Consider the following 24,434-nt stretch of genomic DNA (forward strand, 5'->3'; position numbering starts at 1 on the left):
ACCCTTTGGTTTCATCAAAAATAACATCTCGACTCACGATTATTTTTTGTGTTACCGGGTTAAATAACCGGTAAGCTTTCGCACCTGGTTCGAAACCAATATGGACTAGTGGTCTTGATCTTGCATCCAACTTCTTTTGATTAACCGGTTCAACTTTTGCATGTGCTAGACACCCAAATATACGAACATTTTCTAAATTCGGTTTTCTTTTATACAACTTTTCGTATGGAGTTGTATCACCAAGGACTCTTGTGTAGACTCGATTGATTAGATTTGTTGAGTGATTTACCGCTTCTCCCTATAAGTAGTTTGGAACATGCATTGCCTTCATTATACTCCGTGTCATGTCCATAAGAGTTCGGTTTCTTCGTTCCACAATTCCGTTTTGTTGTGGAGAGTATGGGGCGGTGAGATGGCGTTTAACTCCGTTTTGTTCACAAAAAGAATTAAACTCGAGAGAGGTAAATTCACCTCCTCGATCACTTCTAAACACTTTCAAAGGCTTTTCAATTTCATTTTCCACCAAAGCTTTGAATTTTTTGAAGTATGTAAACGCCTCGCTCTTTTCTTTTATGAGATAAATCCACATAAATCGTGAAAAATCATCAATTAGTGTAAAAATGTACCTATTTTGACCTTTGGTTGCCGGCGTGATCGGACCACATAAATCTCCGTGAACAAGCTCCAATGGTTGTTTTGCTTTGTATGTCGTCATGGTTGGGAAGGACTTTTTCGTTTGCTTGCCGACTAAGCATGATTCACATAATTGATTCTCATGATCTAATTGAGGTAACCCTTTGACTAAACCCTTCTTGGACATCTTTTTCATTGACTCGAAATTGATGTGCCCAAGTCTTGCATGCCATCGCCACGCATCTTCACTTAGTCTTGAATGAAGGCAAATAGGAACTCCAATCTGTAATTTTATTTTATAAAGGCGGTTTGAAGTTCTTTGTACTTTCATTAATAGGCAATTATCGGCATCGTGCATGGTTAAATAGTTGTCTTTCATTCGAATATCACACCCAGCTTCAGTTGCTTGTCTGAGACTTATAATGTTGTTCTTGAGATCCGGAATGTAGTAAATTTCTGTCATCAGCCTTTGTTGACCTTTCTTGCCTTGGAAAAGTATAGCACCTTTTCCCTTGATTTTTACACACGAGTTGTCTCCAAATTTAACCCTCCCGGTTATGCCTTCGTCAAGCTCGGAGAAAAATAACCGGTTCCCCGTCATGTGATTGCTCGCCCCATTATCCAAATACCACACATCGTTTTCTTGTGAGTCGTATCGAGACGGTATCACCTTCTCTTCATTCAAAAACACGGTCTCGTGTAAAAATACGGCCTCGTCGGTATCGTCATATTCAACAAAATTACTTTCTTGTAATTTTTTGATTCGGTCCGGACATTGAGACGCAAAGTGGCCTGGTTTATCGCACCGGTAACAAATAATTTTGGATCGGTCCTTTTTTGGTTTACTATTTGGATCAGAATTGAAATTGGGCCTACTATTGGATTGGTTATTATTGGACCGACTATTATTTGATTTTCTTTGGGCCTGTTTTGATTTAAATCTACTTGAGCCTGTTCCATTGGATCCATTTGACCCACAAGTTACGGATCCAGTTGAGTTATTGAACGCATGTGTTTTGTTCCCACTCCCAGACCCGTGAGCCTCCATCGTTTTCCCCTTTGCTTTCCAATTCCGATTCGATGATCCACCGTGCTCGACGAACAGAGCTTGTTCTTTCTCACCACCATAGGAATCTTCTTCTCTGATCCTCTCTTCATACGCCTTCATCCTTCCGACTACATCATTGAATTTTGTACTATTTAAGTCTAGAATCTGTTCGAGTGATGCTACCATATGAATGAATTTTCGTGGCAGTGATTTAAGGAATTTCTTTACAAGCTTGGATTCGTCGATTACAGATCCTAATGCCGCCGATTTTGAAGCAATTCCAGACAACTTTCCGGAGAAACTGTCGATCGTCTCTGATTCGTTCATCCTGAGGCGATCAAACTCGGCACTTAGGGTTTGAAGACGGGCCTCCTTCACTCGATCAGCCCCAATGTATCGAGTCTTGATTGCATCCCAAAGCACCTTTGAAGACTTGACATCACCAATTTGCATTATCAAGCTTTCTGGAATTGCCTGATAAAGCAACCCCATAGCAAGGTAATCTTTCTCCTCGTTCTTCTCTGTTCCAGGGTCAATCACACTCCAAGCCTTATGAATTCTTAAGACTACCTTCATTCTTAGTGACCAGACCGTGTAATTCGTGGAATTCAACATGGGACACTGAACAGAAGTTGATCCGGTTTCTTTCACAGTCACCGGTCCTCCATCGTCCCCTGTATCAGCCATGTTAACCTTACTTGTCAACAGGTAAGAATTGATTCAAGGCTTCTTGACTCAAGCTCTGATACCAATTCAAGGAATTAAAGACACGAATAATCAAAATATCTCTTTGATTAATAGGAAAATAACTCAAAACCTATGTTGTGTTTTTATGTACAAACCATATCTCGGTATCTATACATATATATATATATATATATATATATATATATATATATATATATATATATATATATATATATATATATATATATATATACTCCTAAACTACCTAACTTGTAGAATAAGATTGCAATTAGGAAACATGACCAACTTGCCATATTTATTGATTACTTGGTCTCCAAGGTCCTGCATGACTTTAGGATTCCAACAAAGCTCTCTGACACTCTCAGTACAACCACTCTCGTAAGTCACTAACTCGACTGTCAGAGCGTTTTTCAGGATCCCCTCCCGGATAACGACTAACAGATCATTTTTTGTTGTGATCTCAGATGATCGACAACGCAGGCCCAACCAATAGAAGAGATCGGAGATTTGAGTCACACCATTTGGTGTCGTCCGGTGTGTAAAAATCGATACTAAAATCCAAAAACCTAGGAGACGCAGGGACAGACGCATGAATACATAATAGGTGTTAACGAGATGAAATAGGTATTGCCGATACATGAAAATTTGAATTCCATATTCTTGAATTCCACGTGTAACAAAAAAAAATTGAAAAATTGTTTAGTGCGGACAGAAAAAGCAGGTGTTGCCGGTGTAACACGGGACTAAATCCGCCCTTGCTAAAAGCGACAAATCAACAGTGGCACAAATTCCTACTTTCCTTTTTCCTTGGTAAAGACCAACACAAAACGATAGAAACTATTTTTACTTCTTTAGTTGGGTAGTCAGTATACTTCTGGAAGTATAATGTTATAAAAATATTGTAAGTGCATTTCATGGATATACATCATTCACTGCTTTTGTAGCTGTTGTGACCTTATGGCCCTATATGCAATTGGTTGGAAATGTTTTTGCAGAGTTGCTGCTAATATTATAGATTAAGTGCCGGAGTTTCGGTAAAAAATTTGTGACAATTTAAGGGTAGTGTAAGTGCTTCTCAACTTAGTATTTTTAGTCTAGAACAAGGGCAGTAGCACAATGAAAAAAGTGATAGAAGCACGACTTGCAATAATGAGTAAATAGGGTCAGAAACAAGGGCAGTTTGGTCAAGGTCTCCTTAACCTAGACCTGACCTTGGACTTCTGTGGCGCTAGAAATTGACAATATTGCCCTTATTGGATAAATCATTAATATCTCTCTATTCAGAACATTTTTCGCTAAGGACTAACCAGGGTCCGCATGAGGCCAAATTCTTTAATTATATTATATGAGGAATTACAATTTAATGAATTTACAAAAAATAAAACCACTCGACCGACTAATACGATATGCAATTAAACAAACTTAAACAAACTAAATAGTTTATGGTTTTCAATTCGACAATTAATCAACCCTCGTCTCTTTAAACTTCCACTTCAAGAAAATATCAATTAAATTCTTATTAGTTATTATATCTTTTATTCATTTTATTTTTTTTATAACGTTTACACACGCACCCAATATACTACTAATATTCTACACCTTGAATCTCAAAGGAGACTTCAACCCTCGCTGAGGAGTACATATTTATCAATTTCTATTACTCCTAGGTCAAAAGCCCTTTGAGTATTACATCTTTAATTTAATAGTAAATGTTCTAAAATGGAGCATCGATCGTAGTGTATGCGTTTATATTCTAACTAATTACTTTATTACTAGAAAGTTAATGATGATTATGAAGAAGTGTTTATAGTCATTTGGAAATTTTGGACGATTCATTCTTGCAAAAGTCGATCTTTCTTTGTCAAAATTTCTTTCAAGCTTATAGGCTATATTATGTTATGAATATATAAAATATATTTTAATATTTTATTACGATTTAAGCCCTCTTTATCTAAAAATTCTAGCTCTGCCACTGGGACTAACAGTTTAATTGGAATGGGGATCGAAATTGTTAGAATGATTTAGGAAAAGCATAAACGAAACTTTCTCTTTAATTAAGGTTTTATTAATGAAGAAAAGAAAGAATGAACAGAAAAGAATTAACGGTTTACTCCTACTTATACAAAAAGAATTTGAAAGATAATCTAATAGTAACAGAGATGAAAGAAATTAAAAAGACTTAAACCAAAATAAAGAAAATTCCCAAATTAATATGCCCGAATTCTGAATATCTCCAACAGATATACATGTTGCAGCATAGATAATTGCTTCTTCTCATTCGGTGGCCAGAATGTTGTAGATGGATCTGATCATATCTAGAAATCGGTTGATGATGTTATTGTTACAGGAAGGACTTTCTTGTTTCTACGCATAATGGAAATTTCTGATGTGATAATAGCCGCTATAATAACAGTCCCCATCAATATAAATAATCCAATAAAACTCTGAACATCAAGACTTTGTGGGGGGGTTTGATTAGATTGCGATGTATCATTTGAGAACCCAAGATATTTTGTCTTCGTTTCCATCATAATTTGACTTTCAGTGACCTTAATGACTGCCTTAGAAAATTCCCGTAATAAAAGAGATTGAAGAGGAAATGCCTGGGATATATAGTAAACATATGCAATTAGTGAATTTATTAATAATATGTTGTAATTCATGTGAAATTATTCTTTTGTACATATCTTGGAGACCACTAATAGAATCACATGATTAGTTGATTAAATATAGGAAGAGACTTACAAATGCAATTCCGGATTCCTGGTTTATTGGTCCATACTTCATGTAGCGAGAGCCATACTTAGCAAGAAACAGTTCGATGTATGGGAGCTCATCAATAATAACACTAACCCTGTTATTGGTCAAAGCGCTTTTATATTCTTCAATGCTTTTGAGAGGAAAAAGTTGCTTGTCAGAGCGATTGAATTTTTGCGCTATATGTTCTTTAAAAAAGGAACCGGCTTGGTATCCAATGTTATCAAAAGTTGGAGGCAAGGGACGTAGTTGATCAAGTGTTAACCATGAGGACAAAGTAGCAGTGAAAATTTGAATAACTATGAAAATCATACTTAGCCAGATCACAAGCACAACTTTGGAGCACTTATTTTGTATCTTACCTGCAAAAAGAAGATGCATAAATTATTTGCATAGAAATAATGTCTTCATTTCATTAATTTGTTTTCCGACCATTGATGTGATTTATTTTTTAGAAAAAATAACACACACTTGCTACTCTACTTCTAATTCTACATCTTCCATAATAAGTAGAACTTGAACCTTCAACCTTTGGTTTATGAGCATCTTTGTGTCAACCCGTATACAACCTAGCCAAAGGCCCTTTGGCTCATTGATGTCGTATTACTCCACCATTTTAAAGAAAACGGTTTGTTTATAAACATTTGATTTTTTTAACGTATGGTGGATTTTATTGACCAAAGAAGGACGATTAATGAACCACGACACCCTATTCTATTGATTTCCCTTCGCAACGAAGAGAAAGCCAAACTTCTGTGCGCTAAAACTAACCGTTTATTTCCTATTATTTTAGTTTTTTTGTTTTTACAATCGACAACTATTTGACACACAAAACTAAAATTAAATTCAAAATGTAAGCTTCTTCTTAGACTTTAAATTTCAATATATCTCAAAATATGTACCTTCATGGAAGAAGAATGCTGAAATGGGAAACCAGATGACCATTATGAGTTGGGTATAAATTGGGCCTGAAAAACTAAGGTTTTTCTCCCGGCATTCTAAAATTGCAAGTGCAACCCCAGTGAGGAGACATACGGCAACTATTGTGATCCACAGTCTCCATGTAAAAGGTCTAAAGAAAGTCCACAAGGTTTGGTTCCATTGGTGGGCAGCAGGTGCAAGCACATAAACTTCTGAATTCAGGTAGGGAGTTGTAAAGTCAACGTATTGAGCTCTGTTAACCCGAATTGTTATATCACCTGCGACAGCTTCACAAGTCTACAAGATAGAAAGTAAGAACTATTTTAACTTATAATTAACATAATGATGTATTAGGGCATCCACAACGAATTAAACAAAATAAAGTTTAATTCATTGTCATATTGTGGTTCTACTTGTGAAACATATATACAACACTACTATTTTTTCACTACAAGGCATTGAACCATATAAAAGTTCAAAGGAATATATATATATATATATATATATATATATATATATATATATATATATATATATATATATATATATATATATATATATATATATATATATATTGTCATTTATTTTGCCACAATTTTGTGGTTATTTGAAATTAATTTTTATTTCACATATCATTTTATGGTTTTTTTTTCATTTTATTAAATTGTAAATAATATTTATATTCAATAATAAATGCATATCGATTTTATTAATAAACTTTCCTTTTAATTTTAAAATTACCAAATTAAAGATTCATTAATTTTCTTTATTTATTTATATAAATATAAATTATTTGTTTAAATTTAAAAAGGAAAAAACACTTTAATTTTTATAATTCAATATTTTCTTACTTTTCTTATAAATTCATACTTTTCATGTGTTTATAAATTTGTATTTCATTTTTTTTAAATAAACTCATGTAATACATTGGTCTCACATCTTGTGTGTGTGTGTGTATATATATATATATATACATATATATATATATATATATATATATATACTAGCAGTGTACCCGCGCAAAGCGGCGGGGCGTGTAAATTCTTTTGGTGATATGTTTTCTCTACAAAAATGTTATTTTCCAAAAGAAAGTACATGTCGAAGACAAAATAATCAAACTATGGTGTTATTTGGGAGATGAAGTCATTTTTTGTTCCTAGACGGTGGGCTTTATAGCAGAGGAGGGAACAAAGAGGTATATGCGATTGGAGGGATATTTGAATGAACATGCTAAATTTAAGGATATCTAAAAGGGTTCAAAATTTGAATGAATCCGGGATTTGAGGGAACCATATCAAATTGTTGAGAAATATAAGGAGATTTGATGATAAATATTTGAATTCAAAATGTGGTTAAAATTTAATATTATTTTATTAATGGTTACTTGTACTATCAGCTTCATCATTTGGACGTCTTAAAAAAATAATATTATTATAATCAATCTATTTTTAGAAATAGTTAGATTTTTTTTATAAGATAGTAAAGATATATATATAGAGAGAGAGAGAGAGAGATACATTTATATGTGAGTCTAAATGTTCCACTAGTATGTAAATGTATAACTAATTTATGGCCAATATAATCATTCATTAAAGATTTTTATTTATTTTTAATTAATCTTTAGGTGTTAGTTTAGTCATTTTATTGATTATGAATTTAATTCTATAAATACATGATTTATGGAAAGAGATCCTCTCTCTTTATGCTCATCGTCGCCATCACTACGGGTGTGTTCGGTAAAATTATCTGTTAGCGGGTAATTTGTAGCTTGTAGCATTTTGTTAAACGCTACGTGAAATAGCATTTGGATTTGGAGCATTTTAGTTAAAGTAAACGCTACAAGCTTGTAGTGCCAGATAAGGTTTTTTGTTCAAAACGGAGCGTTTTGTCATGCACTAAAAGCTAGAAGCTCTAAAACACTCCCAAACGCTCTGTGCCGAATACGCCCAACACCTCTCAATATTATTCTTCCCCTCTCAAAACCCTAACCTTAATACCCTTCATGAGCACCGACACTTGCAGATTGAATCGCAACTGTCGCCACATGCCACTACCTTCCTAGTCCCTCATCATTCTTCCTTTTTTTTTTTTTTTGTTTCACCTTCTCTGATGAATGAACCGGAGAAATGATAAAATCATGCCCCTTCCATACGTCGACTGAAAGTGAAGAGACAAATCACTATCACCACCGATAATCTTCTACAAATGCCCTACCTTCGATTTTTCTTTCATGCATTTGTGATTTTTCACTACGTATCACCAGCTAACTCAATTTTTTTTTAAAACCATGTTCTCTTTTCTGCATCTTACATTGACTGCGTTTGCGACCCTTCACGACCTCTGGTGCATATTCTCCGACGACCACCATTGGCCATTGTTCATAGATGTTATCCCACCATTCTTCCTTGTTCATTCTCTAATTGTCAGTCCCTTTTCTACTTGTCGACTGCTCCATATATATATATATATATATATATATATATATATATATATATATATATATATATATATATATATATATAGGTTTATTTTGGTGGTCTTTTCTGCTATATATAGGCTATTAATAGTTAGATTTTTATTTATTTATTTATTTATTTTTTTGTATTTTATATTTCTTCTATACAACACTAGAAGTTTAGAAAAAAATGTGATCAAACATTTTTTAAGCTCTTAAAAGAATTTGATAGATTTGTATGTTACCATCCGTTATGTTGTTTTAAATTTTGTTTTTTTTCCTAATTCTTTTTGTTAATTTCATTTGTTTATGTCTGCTTACAGTCTAATGAATATAATATTTTTTGCTAGATGCATGTTTTAACAGGGTTTGGGTACGCTTGGAGACTCATATACCAAACTTTCATGGAATTCTTGAATGTTGATTGGCAAAAGTAAGCGTATTTAGGGTTATTAAAAATTTTCTGCTTTTCTGTTATTCTTTCAAAAATGATGTGTAATCTTTTTAAGAATAGTTAGATTTTAGTAAAAAATTCATTATTTTAGTGTTATTCTTTAAAAACCGATTAGGATGTATTGTATTTTTTGTTAAAAGGAACGATGGGCTTCAGAGACTAAATGATAGGCTTTAGAGACTATACTTGTAAATTGTAACACAATAAGTAATTCGCATAAGAATGTTTTCATTTTTCTGTTAGAATTCTCTAATTTGCATGATTTTTTTTCTTTCTTACCAGAATGATTCTCCAAAAATTGTTACGAAAATCATCATTTTTGAAAATGTGTTGTTTTAGAACAATTGTATTTTTTTTCAAGAATAAAAATGTATTCTGTCAAGAAAATAATTTTTTTATGTAAAAAATAATAATAAATTTGTTTCGTAAAAATCCTTAATTCATTATTTTGTTTTCTTAAATAAATATACACAAAATGTCTAAATTACCCTTAAAACATTTTAAAATTTGAATTCTTAAAAAAATAATAACAAATATAATAATATTTTTTCAAAAATGATTCTATTTTTCATTGAACCAATTTCTAAAATTTAGTTACACATTACACAATAGATGGTAGTTACAACTGATCATATATATATATATATATATATATATATATATATATATATATATATATATATATATATATATATATATATATATATGTGTGTGTGTGTGTGTGTAAGAGACATTAAACTCCATATCCATTGAACACCAATTTGGTATTCCATTATTGTTGAATTTAATCCATTCAATATCAACTAAAAATTCTATGTTATTATACTTTTTTCATTAAAGTATGCATTGTGAATGATTGTTTGTTTGTTTTTGGTTATGTTTGGTGTTTAAATAAAATATGTATGAATTTTTAAAATGTGTGTGTTTGGTGCATGGATATAGATATGTTTCGAAAAATGTACCTGGTTTTCAATATGCATTACTAGTTGATCATAGTCACCATTACTTTTCCCATGATCATCGACGAAAGGTATGAAAATAGGTTGAACACTATATGGTAATAGATGTAATGCATGGCAGAATATGGCTATGGAGAATCCACCTTCGAGTTTTGATTTCTCGTTCACTTTTACAAACTCAGTGAAGCCATCTTTCTTTGGCACCCATACTACTAATGTTGGACATGGACTTTTCTTTTTCTTGGACATGTTCCATTCTGGCCCTATAATGTCTTTTATGGCAATCAAATATCAAACCCTTCCGAATCAGTATGAATAAGAAGAAAAAAAAATGTAGCAGAATAAATAAGAATTATATAAAGTTAATATTATGGTAACAATAACAGCACGCAACATCAAATATCAAACCCTATTAAAATAAACCATGATTAACTTCTTCTGCTAATGCTTGGCAATTATATCAAATATAAAAGCTCATATACCATAGGAGGTAACAATAAGTTAATTATTTTCTTAATAATAGACAACTCTGATGTTTATTTTTCTTTGTTGTTATGTGTGTAAGCAAGCAAACAAAAACATATTAAATAAAATATTCCTTCTCAAGGTTTTGGTATTTGATATGATCTTTATTTATTTATTAGTTAAAATAACAAGTATGTCTAGCATTAGGTTGGAGGGAGTGCGTCCATAAGGACGCTCGCCTCCAGCTCGTCATGGACTCACTACACCACATCTTCACCTTCGCTCGAGGAGTCGCCAAAGATGGGTCGCTACACCTTAGCGAGACGAGAGAGAAAGCAAGAGAAAGCTGTGATTGGTGGTTGGGCTTTTGTACAAAAATCGAATATATAATCCTAGATCAAAATAATAAGAAGGATGATGAACCTTTGGGTGATCTTGAGCCTTCAATGGACCATAGTCGAAGCTTCAATTTTTGTTGCTAATTTTTAGCGTTCTTTTAACCAGAAAAATTGGGGAAGAAGCTTCGATTCTTTTAAGAGCATCTCCATCCTACTCTCATTCTCCATTTTCTCTCCCATTCTTCTCCAACCCTCCCCCATTTATTCCCCCATTTTGGGGGATATCAATAGTATTACACCAAATATGGTGGTATACTATTCATTTCCCCAAAATGGGGATGAACTTTACGTTGTCGGTTTTAGCTCCTCTGTTTATATATTTATACATTTCTAGTTCGTTTTTACCTATTAATTATAATTTAAATATAATATTTAATAATTATAATATTTTATTATATATTAAATTATATTAATTAATTATAAATATAAAATTTGTTTTTTTTTATCAAATTCATATAAAAAATTAAATACATATTGAAATTCTAAAAAATGATAACGTATTTTACAAAAATTATAATTAAAATATATATTACAAATATGATAGAGGTTGAGTTGACGACAGACGAAGACAATTAATTCCAACAATTTATTGCTCGATATAAACGTATTAAAGATAAAGAAGCACAATTCAGTCTACGAAATACGTTAGTTGATCATTTGTGGGAAATTTATTCCAACGTATAAATATGTTATCTATGCATGCATAGTATTTATTTAAAAATATGTATGTCTAATATTTATATAAATATATGTATAATATTTATTTATAAGGGTGTATGTGTAATACTTTTATAAATTCGTGTATAATATTTATTTATAAGTGTATTATAAATATAATATTGTTTTTTAATATTAATGTAATGAAAAAAAATATAAATTATATATTTGTTAAAACTAAATTAGTAGAGGGTATGTTTGCAAACATATGTAAATTGGAATAATAGAATATATTTGAAATATACTTTTTAGAGTTAAAAATGAGGGAAAAAATGGAGTAGGGTTGGAGATAAAATACTATTACTTTATTTTTTTACTCCATTTTTTTTTGAGGAAAATAGGAATGGGTTGGAGATAGTGTGATAGAGAATTATGAGGAAGATCAACAAATTACACATTTAGCCCCTAAAGTTTCAACAATTTAGTATTTTTTGTCCAAAAATAAAAACCTTTTTATTTAATTTTGATAAAAAAAAATCAAAAAGTGTTAGGGATGTTACCATTCCCTATAAAATGTTAAGTAAAAAATTGCTAATGAGATGGCAGACCAAACAATTCACATGGCAGAAAAAAAATAATGTGAGAGGAGGCTAAAAATAATCTAATGTAATATTTGATTGGAAGTAACTTTAGGAGACTGAACTGAATTAAATTGATTATTTATTAGGCGTTTGACAAGGATAGGACTTTATGATATCATACTTATACGTGAATGACATATGACGTTTGTCGTGGACTGAAATAAGGATTCAATGATACAATCAAATATTACACACGTTCATATATAATTTTTTTTTTTGTATGTACTTATGAAACTTAATTTTAGTTTTTTTATATATTTTTTCGGAAATTTTGATTTACTATTTTAATTATTTTTTATTAAACTTGATTTTTGATTTTTTTTTCTCTTCTATATAATTCTTTTAATGTGTTTAGTACGTCTTTTAAGTTTCTAACTTTTTTTTTAATACTTTTTGAACCAGAAATCTGTTTGAGGTTGAATGTCTAATAATGATATATAAAAGTTTGGATAATAAAAGACTAAGAATTATAATATTTTTAGATCATGGGGTGAGCAACAACCGCTTCGCAATTAAAAGTAACCGTAAAAACCGTAAAACCGATGATGAAGTTTTATGTTTTTCAAAAATCGCAAATTTGCGGTGCAACTAAGTTATTAGTTTTCAAAAACTACACCGCACCGCATATATTATATATAATTTTTTATTAATTATTAATATATTAAATATTAAAAATAAGATAAGTTTTATTAATGAAAGATGAATAAAATACTAGAAGACAAAAGTATGGTTTTTTGTAAGGTTTAACTTTGAAAAATAGTGAAAATAGACAAATTTAATAAATTTATTGTTTAATTACTATTGATTTGATATTTTTAAGACATTAATTGTTTGTGATTTAAGTTAATTTTCTTATACATTATGATTTTATTATTATTACAAGTAATATGTTTGAACTCTTAAAATCGTTTGAGCTTTAAACTATGGTTAAAAATCACACAAAATAACCGCACCAAATCCATGCGGTTAACAACTACAACATGTAAAAAAATAAAACCGCACTACAAAAATAACGTCTAACCGCACCGCAAAAATAACTGCACCAAGTGGTTTTGAAATTTGATTAACCGTATTTGTGGTTGGATGTGAAGTTTTGGCTAATTACTGCACCGAACTGCACCGCACTCTCCCCTTGTTTGTACCATATCATTTTTGGATAATTTGATTTCGAAACAAAATATTTTCACATAAATCAACATTGTGTTCGTAACAAAAATTTAATTATTACATTTTTTTAATCATATAATTTTGAATTGTAAAATATACTATTAAGGGTCATAATATTTTTTTTGGATCAAAATATTTACTATCGTAAGCCTATTTAATCAGTTAAATTTTGGACCATAAATAATTTAAATCATCTAATTTTTTATCATAGGATATTTGATATTGATTTTAAGAAAATGCAATCTTGTATGATAAAGTGTTATATCAAAACCAGCTTATTTTTAATTTTTTTCAAAGAGTTTATATATATATATATATATATATATATATATATATATATATATATATATATATATATATATATATATATATATATATATATATATATATATATATTAAAAATTTGATTTTAAAAGTAACATTTCTATATTAGAATTAAACTATTAGTTATCATCGTACAAAAAATGAAAAGGTAAACGCACTACAAATTGCACTGCTAAACTTTTTTGTATGCTAAGTCAATTATTTTGAAGACTACATTCATAGATATAGGGGATATAATAGTTTTATTTTTATAAAAATTTGGATTGCTTTAAACAAAATGTAGTTATCCTTAACAAATAATATTTTTAATTTTTTTTTACCAACTTACTAAAACAATTAATTAATGAGCTCCTTCATTTTTTCTTTTATGAGTTTGAAGAAAAAAAATTCTTTTATATTTTATGAAAACCAATACTTCTTAAAATTATAAAATATTAAGACATCAAAAATTAGTTTTTATTTTTTAAAAAAAACTTATTAATATAGTGAATAAAAATATATCTGAATTTTTCATGATTTTTGTAGAATTCTTTAAAGTTTTATAAAAATAAAAATTTAAAAATATATTTCAAAATTTTTAGGAACTGTATACTCATTTTGTAAAGAATTATTATAATTTTTTTTTTTCATATTTCTTTTTCAAAAAGAATAATTTATAGCCGAAAAACAAAGTAACTAAAAATAATATTTGGCTAATAGGAGGAGGCATGTCGCTATAGGGGGGCATGTGTTAGCGTGTATATGACCAAAAATGAAGGGTTTTTTGTTTTTTTCCTTTTACGTTCACATGTCACTTTCATGGTGCTCTTAGTAAAATTTTACAAACAATAATCTAGATGTAAATGTTGTTGATTCTGTGTGATTAATAAAAGTTTTTCATTCCTTCATGCGAAAGAATCAAGTTTTGTTTATCTTCGTGTCTCAATGTCTTATGTCTTTCCCCAACAGTTTCTACATCAGATAAAAATAACTTCGGAGAGTGGGGTATCATACTTGTATATATAGTTACCAAAGATTTCTGAAACATGTTTTAATTCCCACTACAACGGATATATAGCGATTAAAAAAACTACAAAGGATATATGATACGTTTGCAGTTCATGCAAACAAGTATAAACAATATATTAATTTCTTTCACACTTACAAGTGCACGCATAGACATACTTCAACATTATAAGTTGATAAAGTAATACGAACTTTACGCTAATATATCTAATAATAATTAAAATGTTTGCCTTTATATCGGTATGAATTAATAAATATGAAGATCGAAAAAATTTCAAACTTAAAAACATGGGTATTTACAGAATTTATATTTTTGTATGCATTTAAGGCCAACAAACCTTTTCTCTAAAACCGCAAGTCCTAATTTGTTCAAGTCCATAGGATTGGAACTCTCGATATAGGGTCAGTAATTTACGAGGGAAATATAGGCATCCATGTCTTTTTTTTTCAAAATACCCTTACTCTACCAACATATATTTTCATTAAGGTTTATAATTCTATGTTTTTTGAATTGTGTGAATTCGCATAAAAGGTGTATATAAAGAATTTTATCTAAACTATCACAAACATTTGTCAAATGGTAAGAACATACCTGCACATACGTCACTATCACCTTGCTCCTGGATAGATCTTCTCCAGCGGCTAGATGTATCTTGGATGGCTCCACTCATCATGCCTTTTCTGAATCCATGTTTTGAATACGCTTCTTGAGTAAACCTTTTTTCAGTTGTTACTATAGATGCTTTCGCAAGGTCAATCCTGCAATAAACACATAGCATGGCAGCTAAGAGCACCATGGAAACACTGCAGTTCTTGTGACCCATATTGTGCATGCACTTGTATGTGTAGACTCGTATGTTATATTATATAGAGATTAACGATCAGCAGGTTGAAGTATGTTGACCTGTTAGTTCTTAAAACCTTGAACAATAACAGGCTTTGAGAGAAAAGAATTAAAGACAATGATTTGTTGCAATATTTAAGGCACAACTCTTTCCGTGCAAATTGGAGAATCCTTGTCACCATTACCGAGTAATCTAATATTTTTCTCTGCATGTTTAAGAAAATATGGACCAGTTCAATTGAAATATTATTTAGAAAGAAGACATTGATTATTGACTTTTCAGAATAGAAACCAGTGGTGCATTGTTAATGGCTGGTTTTACATACTTTTCTTATTATATAAATCTAGAAACCAGTCGACCAGGCAAGTTCCATTTAGTCTACATATTGAAGTCTACAATAGTTATCAACTCGTTTTTGACTTATAACTCAATTTAATATACAGGAAATTATATATAGCATAATGTATAAACAAATTAAATTTACCTCTTTCTTTAAATTAGATTTATAATACAAATGCAAATATAATCACAAAGTAAATAAATTAATAATTATGGTTCGTATCATTTAAAATCGTCAAATATATATATATATATATATATATATATATATATATATATATATATATATATATATATATATATATATATATATAGGGTAAAGTGAATATACCTAACAACCTTATATAAGCTTAGGTACCTAACCACATCATACTACGTAATTTTGTATCATATCTGCATTGTAATCACCCAAAGTTTTTAAAATTCAACCTCATAACTTGATTGCTTCCAAAATCTTTGGACTTTTACCATTATCTTCCTTCAAATGACGTCTTTCTATCGTAGACCCCCTGGTGGGCTTTATATACTGCCGTTACAAATCAAATGATATAGGAGGAATATAATGGTGAACCTTTGAAAATCTTGGAAGTAAATCAAATTAAGGGTTGAAGTTTAAGAACCTTAGACAATTGCAATGGAAATATAATGCAAAACGATGTAGTATAATGTGGTTAGGTACCTAAGCTTATATAAGGTTGTTAGGTATATTCACTTTACCCATATATATATATATATATATATATATATATATATATATATATATATATATATATATATATATATTACAAAAGAGTTTTTTTAGTGCGAATCCTTTTTTTTTTTTTTGAGGCGGTTGTATATAAAAACCTCCTCATTAAATGGCTGCAGCATCAAAAAATACGAAAACCGCATTTAAAGAGCACTAACAAGTATCCTTCAATAGATTTATTAATGCGGTTTAAGAAAAATAGTATTAAAAACGATTTTTTGATGCTACTTGTTGTAAACGCACCATTAAATTATGAGTTTTTGGTGCATTTTTGTTTATAAACCGCATTAATAAATTTCGATTTTTTGATGCGTTTTTCTGAAATACGCATCAATTAAAAGCTAGTGCTTTATCCGTAACTGAGTATATCCTTCGAGGGTTTCTGTTTTAAATGCGAACGTTCTTCTTCGTCGTAAATTCCCTATGCAACTGCATAAAAACTCAAAATAGCCTCATTAAATTGTCTAGTTATCTTCATTAATGGTAAATTTAATTTTATTGTTCTTTTGATTTTATTCTACATATTTATTTATTAAATGATTGTTTAGTTGTTATTTTTTAATTTGATTTTTATAGTTTATTAAACATGTTAAAATTACATAACCTGTTTGTTGAAAATCGATATATTACATTCTTTATTTGTTTATTTTAATTTTCAGATGAACCATGATTATTGGATGTACAAAGCTTCACTTTTTCTGAACTTTATATAGAGGGTGTTCGAACTTTTATTAGGGTTGCCGAAGCAAATCGCGTGAATAAAGGAAATGAATTGATTTCTTGTCCTTGTAACCTTTGTAAAAACTTTAAAACGTTTAATTGTACGGGAGAAATAGAGTATCATTTGTTGCCAAATGGTTTTGTGCCTAATTACACTTATTGGTCAAGACATGGAGAAAGACTTCTTGATCGTGGCACATCGTCGAACAATTTAAATATTAATAATAGTACATACAATAATGATTCATATGTTGATGATGATCACCATTCAAATGACCCAGATGACAATTTTACTGAAGTGTTTGATGACATGGAGACTAATATGGGTGATGCTGAACAAGAAAAATTGTAACGCCTATTTGAAGATGTAGAAACACCGTTATAAAGCGGTTCCAAATTTATGAAACTCGATGTGGTATTGAGGTTGATTAACATAAAGTCGAAAAACGGATGGAGTGATAAGTGTTTCACAAGTCTATTAGAGGTTTTGCATTACATTCTTCCGAAAGTTAATCAATTACCCATTTCTACATATCAAGCAAAAATGGTAATGTGTCCGATGGGATTAGAAGTTGAAAGAATACATGCATGTCCAAATAATTGTATGTTGTATAGAAAGGAGTTCGAGAATAAACATAATTGTGTTTATTGCGGTGCATCGATGTATAAACGGAAAAAAGATTCAGATGTAGTAGACGATGATGTGACAAAAAAAATGGACCATTGACTAAAACGTTGTGGCATCTCCCTATTATACCAAGACTAAAAAGGTTATTTTCAAATGAAAAAGAAGCAAAGTTACTTTGTTGGCATTCAGAAGAACGTGTAATCGACGGAAAACTAAGACATGTTGCAGATTCACCTCAGTGTAGAAATATTGATAAGAAGTATCCTGAAATTGGAAAAGAGATGAGAAACATACGATTTGGGCTTAGTTTAGATGGCATCAATCATTTTGGGGACATCAGAAGTTATCATGGTACGTGGCCAGTTCTTTTATGCATTTACAATCTTCCACTGTGGTTATGCATGAAACAAAAATACATTATGACGTCATTGTTGATTCAGGGGCGAGACAACCTGGTAACGATATTGACGTGTATTTGTCTCCTTTGATTGATGACTTAAAAATTCTTTGGAGTTCGGGTGTAGATATATATGATGCTTATAAGAAACAACACTTTCAATTGCGGGCCATGATTTTTTGTACTATAAGTTATTTCCAGCATATGATAACTGGTTAGGATACAAAACAAAGGGTAAGAAAGCTTTTCCAATTTGTGAATATCAAACAAGCTCGATATGGTTAACAAATTGCAAAAAAAAAACTGTATACAAGAGACATCAAAGATTCCTTCCGAAGGGTCACCGTTTTAGGAAGAAAAATATTGAGTTTGACGGAAGTATTGAGATTAGAACAATGATAAAACGATTTGATGCATTTTCACGAGTTGCAAATATAAGTGTTGTGTTGGGAAAAAGATTTCGTGTTCATAAAAGTACCCTTTGAAAAAAAAATCAAATTTTTTTTTTGAATTGCCTTACTGGAGACATTTGGATGTTAGACATTGTCTAGATGTTATGCATATAGAAAAAAATGTATGTGAGAGCTTTATATGCTTATTATTAGATATGAAGCATAAAATTAAAGAGGTCAACGTCCGAAAGGACATGACCGAGCTGGGGATACATGAAGGTCTTGCCCCCGAACACAGTGTTAACGGTGTTTATCTCCCACCTGCTTCTTATACTACATCAAAAAAAGAAAAAATAAAGTTTTGTCAATGTTTACATGATATTAAGGTCCCATCAACTTATTCTGCAAAATTAAAAGATTTGTGTAGATTAAAGACTGTAAATTGTTTGGAATGAAGTCTCATGATTGTCATGTTTTGATGACACATATGATTCCTATCACAATTCGTGGAATTTTACAAGATGATGTCTGACATTCTATCACTAAGCTTTGTTTGTTTTTAACAACATTCACTCAAAGGTATTGATGTAGAAGGTTTGGATCAATGGGAAAAAGACGTTTACGTTACACTTTGTGAACTAGAGATGTACTTTCCACCCTCATTTTTTGATATAATTGTTCACCTAATATCTCATATCATACAAGAAATTAAGTCTTGTGGTCCTGTATTCTTACGATACATGTACCCTTTTGAATGATACACGAGTATCCTAAAAGGTTATGTAAGAAACCGTAATCCGCCAGAGGGCAGTATTGTTGAAGGGTATACTTGTGAAGACGTGATTGAGTTCTGCCAAGGTAATTAATAATATATTGCATTTATAATAATTAATAATATATTTTATATAATATTAATATTTTTATAGGCTATATGAAAGATATCGAAAGTGTTGGTGTTCCTCAAAAACTCGTCATTCAGGTCGAGTTGAAGGTAAGGGAGGAGTAGGTTTCAAAATAACCATGCCAACTTATGAAAAGTTACAAGTTGCACATTTAGTGGCCCTAAAACATATGAAATGTGTTACTCCTTATGTTGATGCACGCATGGACATGTTAAAGTCGAAAGACCCATGTAAGGAACAAATGTGGTACATAAACAATCACAACAAATAGTTTTCGAGGTGGCTCGAAAAGAAGGTAGCAAAAATTAATGTTGATGAAACCGTGAAAAGGTTGGGACGTGGGCCAGATTGTAGAGTTAAATCTTATCAAGGGTATGACATTAACGATTATATGTTTTACACCAAAGATCGAGATGAAAAAGTACAATGCAGAATAGTGGAGTTACAATCATTGCATCAACGACCGAATTCGACAGACATGATCATGATACTTTGATAAGAATAGTCAAAGATTCTTATTATGGCGTTATAAAAAAATTGGGAGTTGAACTATTATGACTTTGTTATTCTTGTGTTCAAATGTAAATTAGTGAATAACCATATAGGTGTTCAAGTTGATCAAATAATGGCTATGTATCTGAACCATTCGTTCTCGCAAAATATGTCACACAGGTTTTCTTTATCAAAGACCCAAGCAAGAAAAAAGAGCACATCGTCTAACAAGGCAAACAACATATTCTTGGTGTTGATAATGTCGTTGACGAATAAGAATACAACCACTTTGCTGATCTACCACCATTTTTGGATGGAATTGAACCCGATAATTACGATAATATTGAACGCACAACATTCATACGATCTAACATCAAAGGGACATATGTTGATTAAGTGCATTAATGGGTTTTTTTTTTTTTTTTTCATTTTTGAATATTGTTTTTACATGATTTTTGTATCAAATACTATCTATTGATAAAGTAATAACAATATTGTCCTTATCTTTTGATAATTACAATTTTTGTATAATTGTTACAAAAAAATATTGAACAAAATTTAAATTTATCAGGGAAGACTTTTACTTAGTGGTGTTTGATCACTTCTGGTGTGCATTTAATGTATCATGCATTTACTAGTCCTGTTAACAAAAATAGACCACAATTAGGTAATCTACTTTTAACATAAAAACCACCTTAAAAAATGAACAAAACAACATTAAAAAATAAGAAGAACTGCATTAAAAGATACACCAACCGCCTCAAAAAATACAACTACGAAAATCGCATCAAAAAACAAAGTAACCGCCTCAAAAGAACACCTAAAAAAATAACCGCCCTAAAAAATGAACCAAAAAGCATTAAAAGATAAATAGAACCACATTAAAAGATACACAAACCGCCTCAAAAAATACGTCTATCAAAATCACAGAAAAAACAAAGTAACCTCCACAAAAGAACATCTTAAAATCGGCAACTAGAATAGCTTCAAAAAATCAAAAAACACATCAAAGCTTATTGATTGTCAACAATTCGATTCTATTTATCTATTGATTGATTGTCAACAATTCGATTCTATTTATCTATTGATGAGGATATTCTTTAATGGATCACACGAATTGAGTTTTGATTGGTTGTAACTTAGAGAAGATACTTATTTGTTATTTTCTTTTTAAGATAAACTAAAATTTTGAATTTAAAAAGGAACAAGTAATAATTTTTTAAATTTTTACAGTCAATTAATATACAATCTATTGGTAAAATGAAAAAAAAAGTCATTATAGCTAAGTCATGATCTTTATATGGAAAACATAGTATTATATATATATGTGGAAGATTAATTATGAATTGTAGTTCTTTGTACCACAACGGCCAAGAAGGGTCAGATATCCACCTTATAAACAGAGACCATATGAGAATTCCAAAACAAATCTATAATTCCTAACCCATAAACCGTAAACACTAAACCTTAGACCTTAAACCTTACACCCTAACCACTAAACACTAAACCATAAACCCTAACACAAACCCTTAAACTCAAAACCCTAAACCCAAAACACCAACTCAAATCCATAAATAGTAAAACGTAAACCATAAGCCCTAACCCATAAACCATAAACACTAAACCCTAAACCCTAACACTAACCCTTAAACTCAAAACCCTAAACCCAAAACTCCAACTCAAATCCATAAACAGTAAATTGTAAACTGTAAGCCCTAACCCCTAAAATCTGAACACTAAACCTTGAACCTTAAACCTTACACCCTAACCACTAAACACTAAGCCATAAACACTAAACCCTAAACCCTAACACTAAACCCTTCAACCCAAAACACAAAACCTAAAACTCCAACTCAAATCCATAAACAGTAAACCGTAAGCCCTAACCCTTAAACACTAAACACTAAACCTTGAACCTTAAACCGTAAACCTTAACAACTAAACATTAAACCATAAACTCCATACCCTAAACCCAAAACCCTAACACTAAACCCTTAAACCCAAAACACTAAACCTAAAACCATAAAAAGTAAACCGTAAATCTTAAGCCCTAACCCCTAAACCCTAAAGCCTAAACCTTGAACTTGAAACCTTACACCATAACCACTAAACACTAAACCCTAAACCCTTAAACCCAAAACCCTAAATCCAAAACTCCAACTCAAATCCATAAATAGTAAACCGTAAGCCCTAACCCCTAAACAATAAACACTAAACCTTTAACCTTAAAGCTTGCACCCTAACCACTAAACACTAAAACATAAACACTAAACCCTAAACCTAAAACCCTAACACGAAACCCTAAACCCAAAAATCCAACTCAAATCCATAAATAGTAAACCGTAAACCGTAAGCCCTAACCCCTAAACCCTACACTAAACCTTGAACCTTAAACCTTACACCCTAACCACTAAACACTAAACCATAAACACTAAACCCTAAACCCTAACACTAAACACTTAAATCCGAAACCCTAAACTGAAAACTCCAACTCAAATCCATAAACAGTAAACCGTAAACCGTAAGCCCTAACCCCTAAACCATAAACACTAAACCTTGGACCTTAAAACTTACACCCTAACCACTAAACACTAAACCATAAACACTAAACCCTAAACCCTAACACAAACCCTTAAGCCCAAAACCCTAAACCCAAAACTCCAAATCAAATCCATAAACAGTTAACCGTAAGCCCTAACTGCAAAACACTAAACCCTTAAACCGAAAACCCAAAAATCCAATTCAAATCCATAAACAGTAAATTGTAAGCCCTAACCCCTAAAACCTAAAACCTAAACCTTGAACCTTAAACGTTACACCGTAACCACTAAACACTAATATACTTTTAATTTTAAAAAAAAAACCCATAAACCCAGACTCCTTAGAAATATCTTAAGTTTAACCATAATTATTCAATTCTAATAATATTCTTTTATTTTTGGAAAACAATTTGTAATTGTAATATTGAATCATAAAACCTTATTTTTTATTTTATGATGATTATAACTAAACTAAAAATAAACTTCATGTTAACCGCATCATAATGTATATATATATATATATATATATATATATATATATATATATATATATATAAAGCGCCTCAAAAAATTGGATAAAGCTTTAATTTTTTTATTTTAAATATGAAAATATGAACCGCCTCATTAAATACTCGCAAACCGCCTCAAAAGATTTGTTGAACCACCTCAAAAAATCAAACCGCATCAAAAGATAAAAACCGCCTCATAAAAGACGTCTTCAAGCGGCCAACAATTCGTCGCTGAAAATTACCTATAGTGCTCGGTTTTCCCTATTTAAGATTTTCGTGGTTTTCTAATGTTTTCATTTGGGCGCCAGCTAGTTCTAGTCTCGAAAGCTCCATAACGAAATCGTTAACCTTTCTGTAATCCCTTCGTTGCTGACGCCGACGTTGCTAAACCCTCCCAGATGGCTAGGTTGCTAAATTGACAATTTTCGGACACATTCACTAACTCCTACTTCCATAAAATTCGCTCCACAAGTCTCTGACTCACATTGTCAGTTTTCAGTTTCTTGGTTGTATAAGGTATGTGTATGTTGATTTGTTGTTGTCTCGGTGTATATATATTGATTTGTTTTCAAAAATTTTTATTGTTAAAAGGTGAACACCCCATTATTTTTCTTCTTGTAAAGTCAACCCTAGTCAATCAAAGTCAAACATGGGTCAACTGAAGTCAATTTAGATCTTATTCTAGCTTAAATGGGTTAGATTAATATTTTATAAATGTTTACACCTTATATTCAAGGTGTTATTTTCTTAAAGAAATGAAACAAGTTGAACCGAGAACCCATACAATGCCAAAACTTCGGACTGCAAACCCTCGGACCGTGAACAAGGTTCATGACCATGAACGAGGCTTCGGCCATGAACACCTCGGACCGTGAACTTCCCTCAGCCGTGATCTCGCTTCGGAGCCATGAAATATGAGGCGGTTTCTAGAAGGCTTATCACCTCGGGCCATGTTCACGATCGTGAACACTTTGGGCCCTACATTTTTCACTATATCAATATGTTTAAGCCATTATTTCTTCATTCCTAATCTTCCAACCGTGAAGCCACCAATCTCTCTCAAGTATCATATTCGAGAAACCCGTTTTCTTCCCTTAAACACCTCTTTTCTTTTGTATCATCTTGGAATACAACAAAGGGGCCTTCAAGCACTTGATAAATACCAAAATCTTCAAGTGTTCTTCATGTTCTTGGTCGGTGAACCACGCATAGGGTTGTGAACCCTTCTTATTGGGCTGTGAACATTCAACTTGGGACGCGAACACTCCTTCCTGACCGTAAACTCCATTTCAGCCTCCTAACTTGCTTCTAACACTCTTTTGGTGAGTTA

General features: G+C 31.1%; 1 protein-coding gene across 1 annotated transcript; it reads right to left on the bottom strand.

Moving 5' to 3' along the window:
• Positions 1–4,432: 4,432 nt before the first annotated feature.
• LOC145005559 (glutamate receptor 3.1-like) lies at positions 4,433–15,706 on the bottom strand. Its single transcript, XM_078964645.1, has 5 exons — positions 15,185–15,706; positions 9,939–10,207; positions 6,049–6,364; positions 5,135–5,508; positions 4,433–4,992 (listed from the first exon to the last, which is right to left on the bottom strand). Exons 1-5 carry the CDS (start codon positions 15,423–15,425, stop codon positions 4,705–4,707), a joined length of 1,488 nt encoding a protein of 495 aa, XP_078820771.1. The 5' UTR covers positions 15,426–15,706; the 3' UTR covers positions 4,433–4,704.
• Positions 15,707–24,434: the final 8,728 nt, after the last annotated feature.

The sequence above is a fragment of the Lactuca saligna genome, chromosome 7, assembly GCF_052625555.1.
Source record: "Lactuca saligna cultivar CGN05327 chromosome 7, ASM5262555v1, whole genome shotgun sequence".
NCBI lineage: Eukaryota > Viridiplantae > Streptophyta > Magnoliopsida > Asterales > Asteraceae > Lactuca > Lactuca saligna.

Bases quoted from the DNA above. Each gene is read 5' to 3' on its own strand.
- LOC145005559 (XM_078964645.1), bottom strand. From the start codon at position 15,425: ATGCACAATATGGGTCACAAGAACTGCAGTGTTTCCATGGTGCTCTTA. The intron at 5,509-6,048 runs GTACATATTTTG...TTCTTTTTGCAG, and splicing joins AGCATTCTTCTTCCATGAAG to GTAAGATACAAAATAAGTGC. The intron at 4,993-5,134 runs GTAAGTCTCTTC...TATATATCCCAG, and splicing joins AGGAATCCGGAATTGCATTT to GCATTTCCTCTTCAATCTCT.